Source organism: Gossypium arboreum, chromosome 1 (assembly GCF_025698485.1).
Source record: "Gossypium arboreum isolate Shixiya-1 chromosome 1, ASM2569848v2, whole genome shotgun sequence".
Taxonomy (NCBI): domain Eukaryota; kingdom Viridiplantae; phylum Streptophyta; class Magnoliopsida; order Malvales; family Malvaceae; genus Gossypium; species Gossypium arboreum.
The window spans coordinates 16,520,477-16,533,358 of NC_069070.1; the positions used below are offsets into that span (position 1 = coordinate 16,520,477).

The following is a 12,882-nucleotide window of genomic DNA, read 5'->3' on the forward strand; positions in this document are numbered from 1 at the left end:
ATAGTAAAAAAAAAAAAAAGGACAATCTTGGGGTTGAAACAAAAGGAACCAATTTAACTACTTTTTTTATGATGGGTGGTTATTAAAGATGAGTGGGCATTGGAAGTAAATGTTGTTATTATTTACAATGTATGGTGGGTGAAGTTTCCTACAAGAGTTAGATATAAATTAGTTGGATTTGAAGCTTCTTTTGTCGCTGTCATTTCCCGGACACGGATGCATCAAACAAAAATAAATAAAAATTAACTTAAAATTTTAGTATTATATCAACACATCTGCACTTGTTTTAAGAGCAACAGGCCGAGGTTGTAATCGTCATACATGAATAAACCAACCAAGAAAAAAAAAAAATTATGGAAGGGAACAGAGATCCTTTTTAATAGACTTTTTCTTTTTCCTTCCTTCCTTTTTTAAAAATCGTTCTGATTTCTCTATCTAAATGTAATTGCACAAGAACCCAACATTAAATCACTTCAATCACTTGTAATAAAATGTCTTGTTTCAATCACATGTGTCGCCATCATTATCATCAACAATGTGAACCTTTTTTGCAATTAAGCGCACCAGCATTGGTCGTTATCGTTGCCACTAGTGAAGATGGCCTAGCACCCAAGCTTGAAGCCTTGGCATAGCTCGACGAGGCGCCAGCACCCGACGCGATAAAGAATGCACCGTTTACCATTAGGTCACCTTCCGATCTCCAATTCCAGCTCTTCCATTCACTCTCCGGTGCATCCTCATGTTTGGTCACCTCTTTGCTGAATCTGTTGTTAGGTGCAGTAAATCTATTCCCTTGGCTGTTTATTGTTGGGTTAGCACTTCCTCCAATGGCATACATTTCCCAATGAGTATAGTCATTGTTCACCACGTGGAAATACCCATGTCTACATCTGTAATTCCGAAAAAATATATAAGTAATCCGTTATTGATATTTATCCTAATTGACCATAGTAGCAATATTATTATTACCGTGGCATTCTTTGGACAAGGCCTTCACCAAAGTGATTAAAGGCAATAGTGACTTGCATGTTCTTGTCTTGAGTATACGAATCACTGTGTCCCAATAACATGACTTTATCATGGTGAGTCATGTAATTGTTGGAAATGGTGATAGCGGTGGAGCCATGGATAGCGTCAATCAAGCCGTCTTTGCAGTTTGATAAGGAGTTATGGTCAACCCAAACATGGCTACCACCGAAGATGGACACACCATCACCGTCTGATATGGTCCTCCAACCATAGTGACGTGGGGAGTCCCTCACCATAGCATTCCCTCCTTGTTTACAATCATGTATGTTGAGTCCATGAATGATAATGTTGGTCACATACTGAACGGTAATGCATGGACCCCCTGCAATATGAACGCTGGCGCCCCTACCGTCGATGGTCTTGAATGAGTTCATTATCAGCTCTTCTTTTAGCTGAATGGTCATGTCACGAGCAAAAATGATCCACAACGGTTCGTCTTGAATCACCGCATGCCGTAATGTCCCTGGTTTGGGGTTAACGGGGTCATCATCGCCCGAGTCAGTGACCACATAAATCTTACCATCTCTTCCGCCAATGGCGTTCTTGCCGAACCCAATGGCACAATCAGCTAGCTTCTGGCGATTAGTCTCCCAGTTGGGGTCACATCTCCAGCAGTCATCAATGGGGTTGCCGGTTCCACAGGAGAGATACCCTAGGTTCCTCCTGGACGCATTGATGGCCCTGCCACCCAAAAACCACAAAAGTTAATTCCTTTGGAGTATTAATGGAGATGACATGGAAATGGAAAAGTGGAGGTGTAGTTTCTTTACCTGTGAACATCTTGGACTACAAGCTCAGGGTCTTGAACAGGGGAAGAGGAAATGAGAAGTGGGAGTAGAAGCAGAAATGTAAAGAGGAAGAGAAGAGGAAGTGAAGGGATCGCCATTGCCATTGTCCTTGCCATTTTACCTTTGTTTGCTTGTTTTGTGAGGCAAGGTGGTGGAGGGAGGTTGAGAAGAAGGGGGTGTTTATAAAGAGGATTAAAAGCCTTGTTCAATGGCGTGATTAAACTAAACATGTAGGGTCGTCTATGCTTCGGTGATTTCAGGTTTTTACGGAATTCCCTGTTGGTAGTTTTTGACTGCTAAGCAATGCCCTCAACAAAGCTGCTCCAAATAGTCAAAAGTTGAAATACTATCCTTTACATGAAAAATATATAAAAAGATTGTCTAAATTTTTATAAAACTAAAATAATATTAGGGTAAACTACAATGCTTACTTACTAAATTTTTTTATCACTTAATTAAAAAATAGTTAGAATTTGATCACTGAACTATTCATGTCATTAGGCTGTTAAAAAATGATATTATATGACTTTCTTTGTTCGTAGTGCATACATTAATCAAAGGCTCTTTTTCTCATTCTCTTTTACAGTTCAAAATTTTTTTTCATGAAACAATTTTGGATATCATGAATCTGCAAACTAAAAATTTAAACAACTTTTTTTTCTGATATCCGACACTGACAGTCATAACAATTTGGATCTAACGTATGTTGTTCTACTTGTTGATCGATACTGATCCACCATATTGATCATTGGCTCATTGCTTGGAGCTCACTGGTAGAACTTTAGAAAAATTAATGACTTAAATGAAAACTTTTGAATAGTTCAGTGACTTAAATGAAAACTTTTAAATAATTTAGTGATCAAATTATAATGTGATAATGTTGTAATTTACCCAAATCATTTTCAGGGTTGTTGTTTTAGGTGTTTTCCACCTAGATTGTAAGTTTGAAGAGGGTTAGTTAGCATATTTGGTTATGGCAGCTATTTCATAAAAAAGTGTTCAAAGGATGGGATATGGTTGAATATTACTAAACTTAAATTCGAGATTGTTGGTTGATTGGTTAATGTTTTTACAAGGTTGCTTCATTTAGTCGCTAAAGGGTGAAAATAATGGTGTTGTCTTTATTAAATATCAACATTATAAAACTTCATATTGAAAACCCACATTAGAAGATGGAAGTTATGAATTAAAATTCAGTTAATGGCTTCATAAATGTTGTAATGTCAGTTTGGAAAACTCACCAAATGGTCAATTTTATAAGAACAAAAATTGCTGTTGGAAAATTTTTAAACTATATTAGGATTGAGTAATTATTTAATACATTGACCATAAAATCTTTTAAATTTATAAGTGTATTTGAGTTAAGTTTGACCTGGTTTGGTTTGGGTCAAAAAAAAGCTTACTTGAGGTTTAACCTATTTAAAAAATAGGTCTCATTTTTTGTTCAATTCCACATTTTAAGTTTATATTTTTATTCAAATCCTTTCAATATTTTGGCAAGCCTCCGAATCTAGTTGGGTGCCTTGACCCATGGACAGCTCTAACTGCAAATAGAGTTTTTGGATTCCGCAAATAGAGTATAGTAAAATATTAAAAAAAAAAGACGATAACCATTTTCTAAAATTACTTGTATATTAATATACCATAATACTAACCCTTAAAATGTTAGTTTTAAACAACATTTAAAAGAATAATTGAAAATATTACGACATTAAAAGAATAGAAGTAAATTTTGATTTCCATAAATCAGGACAGATGTTAAGTTAGGAATATTAATATATTATTCTCAAAATTCACTCGCATTATTTCCATATATTTTAAATGAGTTTTATTGATGGGATTTACTTAGTAAGTTTTAGTTTATTTTTAAAATAAATTGGGTGATTAATTTACTTGAAAATCTTCATGCCATTAGCACATGCATTTGTGCTATAATTCAAACATCACTCAACTTTGTACTTAGTAGGCCCTTTTTATTTTTCTTTTTTATTTTCATAAAACATTAAAATATTTTTAGCCCGCAAAGATCGCCGAAAATTTCACACTACTAAAACAGGTAGATGCTGACATGGCATTAATGGAGATCTCTAACTGCCACGTGTCACAATAGCTACCCTACACATCTCCCGCATTGCCAGCCGCAGTATCCGTCCATCTACTTAACTTGGACCATCTCTACTGAAAGCGACATGGATTCTCATGTCAGATCTCCCACCAATCCTAACCCTTTACTCTATATTTGAAGGCAGATCACGGCCGTTGATTTTGACAATATTGGAAGGAGTATAAAGTACTCTTACTAAAGGCCGATTTTATGTTTATTTATTAACAACTGTCCATTCCCGACGAATCATAGCCGTTGATTGTAGATTTTAAGTCCTATCATACCCGTTGATTTCGACTATTAGGAAAGAAAAATCTAAATATATGTCCCTTTTTTGAACAAAATGAGCTTTTATTGACATTAAAGAAATTCCGATTATTTGGTTGGAAATAGGTTTTAAGTAGATTTGTTAACATGTCGGGCTATTAGTTTAAAATTTGGGAGGGTTTGGGTAAAAATATTAAGTTTAGACAAAAAATTAGGCTCATTTAAAATATAGGATAGGATCATACTTGAACATTCAAGGTTCGACTCATTTTAAGTTTATAATACTTTATATTATGTTAATTTTATATATTATATAATTTAGAACACATTAAAAAATAACCCTATACTAAATATATAATATTACTCTAATGTAAAAATTAAAACAATGTTAAGATGACTATATAAAAACTTCAATAAATAATAAATGTATAAAACTATTAAATATTAAAATAATATAATATAAATATTTTAAAAAAATTTAATTAATAATATGGACAAAGCCTAAAATAGTCTTGAGTTAATCTTTTGCAAATATGAGCAGGTTTAAAAAAACTTTTAAGCTCATATTTTGGGTCAGACCGAGCTTGGACAAGTATAAAGTATGTTAATATCATACTTAGACCCGACTCGACTCGACTCGACCCGACCCATGAGCACCTCTAGTTTGAAGATATATTCAAATGTTGAGGACTTGCTATAAAATAAAGGTAAGCCAAGACGAATATTGAAATTTCTTCAATTTGATCGAATATGCAATTTGATGTATGAATTTTGATTTGATATAATTATACAAATGAAACTCTAATTGTAGTTTAGATGTATATGCATATTTAAATAAATAACTACATTAATTTATTTTTTATATGGGATAAATATATTTATTTGTGTATGTAATATAAAAATTTCAAATAATGTTATCTCAATAATTATATTAATAATTTATGAAAATTATGTAGAATTGTAGAAAATTAAAATTAATGTATAAATTTTATATTTATAAAAAACAGACGACATTGTTGGGAACCTCGAATTGGTTCTGTTTATTTTAAGGCTATTTATTTGTTGTTTTGAATGGTGGGGCGAGTGAAAACAAGAAGGCAACTTCTGTCATTCACATAACACGTGGTGCACAATGCTGTGGCCATTGCGCCTGATTTGTTAGCCAACATTTTTTTTTCCCCCAACTTTGCACATGCAGGCGGGCAGGCAGGCAGGCAGGCAGGCATCTATCTATTTTGTTATTTCACAATCAATATCAAATCCATTTTCTTCTTCTTCTTTTTCATGATTTTATTTCTTAATTTGCTGCTTATTTTAAGGATCAGAACTTGGAAAATCAATTCTAATTATATTTAGCCATTCAATAATACTATTTATACTATTCTAATTCTTCCTTTTTTAAGTTTGTGTTAAAAAATTGAGTAAATTACACTAATGTCATTAACCTATTAGTAAGTTTACATTTAGGTCACTCAACTTTAAAAAGCTACAAAATAGACATTTAACCATTTGAAAGTTTTCATTTAAACCACTAATCTATTCAAAAGTTTTTACATAAGTCACTAGGCTATTAAGCTTGTTTTTAAAAAAGTCCAGTTAACCTGCTCCAAACGACGATTCAATGGTCGGTACAGTGGATCAGTATCCATCGATAAGTAGAAGAACATAACTTATCCAAGTTGATGTGACGATCAATGTTTGAGATCGGAAAAGAAAGTTGTTTGGATTTTGGTTCATAGATTCGTGAAGTTCAAAGCTATTTATGAAAAGAAATTGAACTGTAGAAGATGGCAAGAGAAGCTTTCAATAGGTGTAGGCGATGCAAACAAAGAAGGTCATACAACAACAATTTTAACGGTTCAGTGACCTAAATGAAAACTTTTGAATAGTTCAATGACCATTTTGTAATTTTTTAAAACTATTCACCCTAAAATAATTATAATTAAAACATATTATATATAATATGATGATTTAAATATAAGAAAAGATTTTAAAAATGACTTGAACTATTTATGTTAAAGATATAAAAGGGCCACGAGACAGAAATTAAAGATGTTTACAAATGATAGTGTTAATTTTTTTCCGTTAATCACATTTGGGTTTGTAACATCCAACATGCATGACAGAGATAGATGAAATAAGAGTTGAGACAAAGCATATGCATGAGAGTGAGAAGTTGATGGCCCTACACTTACATCTATATCCACTAATCACCAAACTCAAGTTTATGGCTCTCATCATATAATGCTTTAACCAACTTTATTTTATATTTGGATACATGGACACTAGGCTCGGGGCTTCCAACTTCCCATGCACCAAATCTATTCTTCACCACATAAACACCCCCATTTGAGTACCAACCCACCGCAGTACCTATATTTCTATACATAATCCAAATTTTACAAGTATATTATATTTTTAGTTATTAGATTTGTTGAAAAATATGAAATTGGTAATTGAGTGCTTGAAGGAGTGTCCATTTCTTGATCACTTAAAGTTGTTTGTGAGATAGTTTTTATATTTATGATGTTGGCAATTTATTAAACGGTGTTTCTGGAATGTGTTGATTATGTAGATGGTATCTAGTCGATCAATAAAGATTATATCACTTGGGAAAACATGTTTGGAAGATTGGATTGAGTCAGATCAACTCTATCGAATCCCTTGGATCGTGGATATTAGATTAAATTGGAATGTTATATACTTAGCTGCCAAGAGTCCATGTTTACCTTGTTCATTATTATTATATTGTATTCAGCTTATAATGTGGTTTTTTTATAGGGATTGATATATATCTTCTTATTTAAGCAAGTCTCGAAACATTCTATATAATTGAGAGACTTATATATATAGGTTATTGTATTATGAGATTAAGCACTTAATTTGTCTTTGTGAGGAACTTTGTTTTATGAGTTTATATTGAGAGTAAAACCTTTTGTGTTGTAGTTTTACTTACTGAATTCAAAATGGTGAATGTAATGGTAAGAGTATTGTTCTTCAATGTACAAAGATGAGAAAATTGTCATAGCTGGTGAGTAAATAATTTTCACTAAGTTAAGCTCTGTAGATGTATGAAAGCTGAACTACGTAAACAACTCTAATATCTTTTGTTTGTTTAATATTTCACTTCGGTACTTGAAGGAATGCCTACTCCCTTGTCAGTCCTTCCAAGCATATAGCTTATATCTCAACACCAATTTTATAACTTTAAAATTTATATTAATTGTACAACAAATTATGAAAGATTATAAAATTTATTTTAATTTTACATTGATACAAATGAATTCATTCATATATTATTAAAAATCTTAATTAATATTATCTTCTTTTAATGACTAAACCAATTCATATTAACAATACTTTAAATCTATTTATATTAATTTTTCATTTTTTTTCATTAACTTTATTTATTAGGGTTTAGAGTTAGATCCATGGAATAAAGTTGTTCTTGCATTTGTTTTCATTTGTGTATGTTCTTCACATATTTATTTTGTTAATTAGGGTAAAAATATGAGTGTTTATGAATGTATAATATTATTTATGAGACTCTAAAAAATAATAAAGTGCCCTTATTTTATTTCTAGAAAATGATTTTTAGAATGAAAATAATGTAAATTAAAATTTTAATTAAAACATGTTGAGAATTAACTTATACAAGAAGGAGAAGGTGGCAGAAATGGGAGATTCACCTCCTGTTTAACACAAGGCAGAGAGCCATCTAATTGGGTGGCCAAAGTTGTGGATAAGAGAGGGTAGGGGGGTTCTTCCTCTTCATGCTTCGAGCCTGATACACTTTTATTCTCTTGTATTGAGGTGCCACATGTCAAACCATTATTGGTGAATTACAGGCATGTAGTCAAGTGGTTTAATAGAAGAATGACACTGTAATGTACTATAGGTCACTTCGGATGAGACATGATGGTTAAAGTTTAACGTGGTGATTAATGTATGAGACCATTTGGTTGTTGAGTCGAAAAGTTTTTATGAGATATTTGCCAGTAACACTTATGAAATTGACCCTCCAAACTGTTCATACTGTTGTGTGCTCACCTTTCGGGCCGGCCTGACGGGGTGTATAAAAACATATAATTTATTCAATATAACAATCTTCCAATTTTCAACTATTAAATATGTAAGCCAACTGTGAAAAATAAATAGAATAAAATAAATAAAAATAAAGAACACATAAATTTTACGTGGAAACCCTTTCGGGAAAAAAACCACGGGCAGAGGAGAAGAAAATTCACTATGTCGAAAAATTTTTACTCAAATACAAGAGGAATAGACTATGTCTATTTATAGGCTTGCAAAGCCATATTCTAGTAGGATTGAAACACCTTATCCTAATCAATATAAAATAGATGGAGTTTAATAAGGTTTAAAACCTTATTCTAAAATAAAATAAAGAAGTCTAGTTCTATATGGATTTTACTTTTATTTTATTTTCCATCGTATTTTATTTAAATAAGAATTTGGGTCACTTAATTCTAACAATCTCCACCTTGACACAAATTCTCAATGAACAAGTTCTTCATCGCGAACTTTCAATAAACAAGTTCTTCACCTCTTCCAAAAACCCTTAAGGGTTTAAGTTCAACAATGAACACCAACCAAGTCTAAGCAATGCTCAAACTTGGTTATAGGAAGTGACTTAGTCATCATATCTGCAGGATTTTCATGAGTGCTAATTTTGCTCACAACAATATCACCACGAGCAATAATATCACGAACAAAATGATACCGAATATCAATGTGTTTTGTTCTCTCATGAAACATTTGATCTTTTGTAAGAAAGATGGCACTCTGATCGTCACAAAATCTTGTCTGATTTGAAGGTCTTCATTGAGTTTATGAATAGTCCTTCAACCAAATAGCTTCTTTACAAGCCTCGATAATCGCCATGTACTCGACGGTGGTAGACAAAGCGATCGTAGTTTGCAAAGTGGCTTTCAACTAATTGCACAACCTCCGATTGTAAAGACGTAACTCGTGAGAGATCTTCTTCTATCAAGGTCTCCAGCAAAATCAGCATCAACATACCCTATAACTCCATCTTTAGTTCTTCCAAAGCGTAAGCAAACATTAGTAGTGCCTCGTAAGTATCTTAAAATCCATCGAATCTGTTTTCCGGTGTTCTTTACCAGATTCGCCATGTATCGCTAAGCTGCACCGATCGCATATGATAAATCGGACGTGAACAAACCATAGCATACATGAGAGATCCTCTCGCACTAGAGTATGGAACATGTGACATGTACTCAATCTCATTATCGATTGAGGAGATAAGGCCGATGAAAGTCTGAAATGGTCGCTAAAGGAGTACTAACGAGCTTAGCACTCTGCATATTGAACTCGCAAAGAACTTTCTCAATGTACCCCTTCCGACTTAGGTACAATTTACTTGCTTTTCTATCTCCGAGAATCTCCATACCAAGTATCTTCTTTGCTGGTCCTAAATCTTTCATCTCAAATTCTTCACTTAGTTGGGCTTTAACCTTTCTTATCTCTCTTTATCTTTTCTTTGCTATCAACATGTCATCAACATAAAGAAGTAGATACACAAAAGAACCATCACTGCATTTTTCTTAAAGTAGACACAACTGTCAAAACTACTTCTTTTGAAATCATGAGAAGTCATAAAGGAATCAAACCTCTTGTACCACTTGTCTTGGTGATGTTTCAAACCGTAAAGGGACTTTTTCAGCAAGCAAACATAGTCCTCTTTTTCGAGACTATAAAACCCTCGGTTGTTGCATGTAAATATCTTCCTCAAGTTCTCCATGCAAAATGCGGTTTTACATCTAACTGCTCAAGCTCCAAATCATGCATGGCAACAATACCAAGCAAAGCTCGAATCGAACTATGCTTAACAACTGGAGAGAACACATCTGTGAAGTCCACTCTTGGAATTTGACTGTAACCCTTTGCAACAAGCCTTGCTTTATATCTGGGTTCTTCAACTCCTGGAGTCCCTTCTTTCTTTTTAAACACCCATTTACAACGAACGACCTTTTTACCTTTAGGAAGTTTTACAAGATCCCATGTTCATTTTTGTGGAGTGATTCCATCTCCTCTTGCATAGCAAACATCCACTTTTCTGAGTCTTCACAGCTAATCGCCTCAGAATAATTAAATGGCTCTTGATTCGCATCTATATCTTCAGCCACATTTAAAGCATAAGCAACTAGATCAACCTCGGTATACTTCTTTGGAGGTTTAATTTCTCTTCTTGTCCTGTTTTTGGCGATAGAGTATTGCGGTGAAGAAGCAACTCTATTCTCAATTTTGTACCGGCTTGAGGAGTTGATTACGTATTAATCGATGCTCCACCGCTTTTGGTTTTCTTTATTGGAAGAGTCTTTAAGAGATAAGTTAGGTAGCATAGCGGTTTCATCAAAAACAACATCTCTGCTAATCACAACTTTTCTATTTTCGGACACCATAACTTATAGCCTTTTACACCACTTTATAACCAAGAAAACGCATTTAATGGATCTCGGTTCCAATTTTCCATTATCAACATGAGCATACGCAGACACCCAAAAATCTTTAAATCGAATAATTAGCGGATTACGGACCATACCTCTTGTGGAGTCTTTTTCTCAATGGCAACGGATGGAGATCGGTTGATCAAAAACATGCGATGAGGTCGCTTCGCCCAAAATGACTTGATAAGTTGGCATTTGACAACATACATCGAACCTTCTCCATGATCGTTCGTTCATTCGTTCGCAACGCCGCTTTTCTTTGTGGAGTATGACGAATCATCAAGTGTCTCATGATCCCTTCGACTTGCACAATCTATTAAACTCATCGAGCGAACTCTAAGCCATTGTGCATGCGGAGGTATTTTATCTGTTTTCCGTCTGTTTTTCAATCATAATTTTCCAAGACTTAAATGTGGAAAACACATCGCTTTTCGCTTCGGGAAGAACGCCCAAACTTTTCGGAAAAATCATCAATAAAGGTTAGCATATAATTAGCTCCACCTCTCGAAGGCACTCGGACGGCCCCACGGATCGAATGGATATACTCCAACGTTTCCTTCGTGTTATGGATTCCTCTAGTGAATCGAACTCTCTTTGCTTCCCAAAACACAGTGCTCACGAAATTCAGTTTGCAAATTCCTTGCCCATTAAGAAGTCCTCTTTGCTTAATTACGCCATGCCATTCTCACTCATATGCCCTAGGCGCATATGCCAAAGTTTAGTAATATCATCATCGACAAGGAAGAGGAAGCGGCAATTTGCATCACCAAGAATAGAGAACCTCAGAAAACATATAACTTGGCAATCTTTCTTTGCCCTTTCATCACAACAAGGGACCCTTTGAAATCTTTAAAACCCCACTTTCAGTGTGTATCTGCACTTTTGAATCAAGAGTACTCAACGAAATTAAATTTCTTTTCAATTCGGAACATGCCGCATGTCACTAAGTGTTCGACAACTCCATCAAACATCTTAACTTTAATTGTTCCAACACTGCGATTTTACATGAAGCATTATTTCCCATCAAAACAACACCTTGACATCTTGTTTCATAAGTTGTAAACCAATCCCGATTGGGACTCATGTGGAAGGTGTAGCTTTGAATCAAGTATCCACTCCTCGCTTACTTTAGAATCATTGATGAAGCAACTAGAAGTTCACCATCGTTGTAGTCTTCTACAACATCGACTTCACCGAATTTTCCGTTTGTTTTCCTTTTGATTCGCACCTCCTTTTAATCTTATTTTGTAGCTTATAGCACTCAGATTTAATGTGCCCTTTCTTCTTGCGAAGTTGCAAGTTTTACCTCTGTTTGAAGATTTCGATCTACCCTTAGATTTACCACGAGGATTCCGTTCTCGTGTTCTACCACGATCATCATCAACATTCCGGTCTTGTCTCCCACGAACAATGAGACCCTCTCCCGAGAGTTGGGTTTAACCACAAGATGCTTCATCTTATCATACGAGGTTAAAGAATCATAAACCTCATCAACTGTGAGAGACTCATGCTATATAAAATCGTGTCTCTAAAGGTTGAATAAGACGGGGCAACGAACAAAGTAGAATCAACCCTAGATCTTCCTTATCATCTTGAACCTCCATGGACTCCAAGTTTGAGAGAATTTCTTTAAACACATTAAGTGTTCGTGTCTGACGACGCACCTTCCTCCAAACGATGAGCATAAAGACGCTTCATATGTAACTTGCTTGTTAGAGTTTTCGACATACATATTTGTTCTAGCCTCTTCCATAATGCAATGGCGAGTTTCTCTTTCATCACATCCTGCAAAATTTCGTTGGACAAATGCGATGTAATTGTGTTAATGCCTTTCGATCCTTACGCTTCTTCTCTTCATCTGTTAATGTCGAAGGCATCTTATCTATCCCTAGCGGGGCATCCTCTAGATCCATCTGTGCAAGAAGCGCTTGCATCTTAATTTGCCACAACGCAAATCGGTGTTGCGATCCAACAATGAATTTCATACTTCAAAGACGCCATTACCGTGATCGAGATGAATAACCCTAAGCTCGATACCAATTTGTGAAAAATAAATAGAATAAAATAAATAAAAATAAAGAACACATAAATTTTACGTGGAAACCCTTTCGGAAAAAAACCACGGCGGAGGAGAAGAAAATTCACTATGTCGAAAAATTTTTACTCAAATACAAGAGGAATAGACTATGTCTATTTATAGGCTTGC

The 12,882-nt window shown here is 34.3% G+C and overlaps 1 protein-coding gene across 1 annotated transcript; it reads right to left on the reverse strand.

Moving 5' to 3' along the window:
- Nucleotides 1-242: 242 nt before the first annotated feature.
- Nucleotides 243-1,999, reverse strand: LOC108480511 (probable pectate lyase 18). Its single transcript, XM_017783534.2, has 3 exons — nt 1,800-1,999; nt 970-1,710; nt 243-890 (listed from the first exon to the last, which is right to left on the reverse strand). Exons 1-3 carry the CDS (start codon nt 1,931-1,933, stop codon nt 530-532), a joined length of 1,236 nt encoding a protein of 411 aa, XP_017639023.2. The 5' UTR covers nt 1,934-1,999; the 3' UTR covers nt 243-529.
- Between the last annotated feature and the right edge of the window lie 10,883 nt (nt 2,000-12,882).

Excerpts from the sequence above, each read along its gene's own strand:
- LOC108480511 (XM_017783534.2), bottom strand. The coding sequence starts at position 1,933 with ATGGCAAGGACAATGGCAATGGCGATCCCTTCACTTCCTCTTCTCTTC. Across the intron at positions 1,711-1,799 it reads GTAGTCCAAGATGTTCACAG|GGCCATCAATGCGTCCAGGA; the intron begins GTAAAGAAACTA and ends TTTGGGTGGCAG. Across the intron at positions 891-969 it reads CTTGTCCAAAGAATGCCACG|ATGTAGACATGGGTATTTCC; the intron begins GTAATAATAATA and ends TCGGAATTACAG.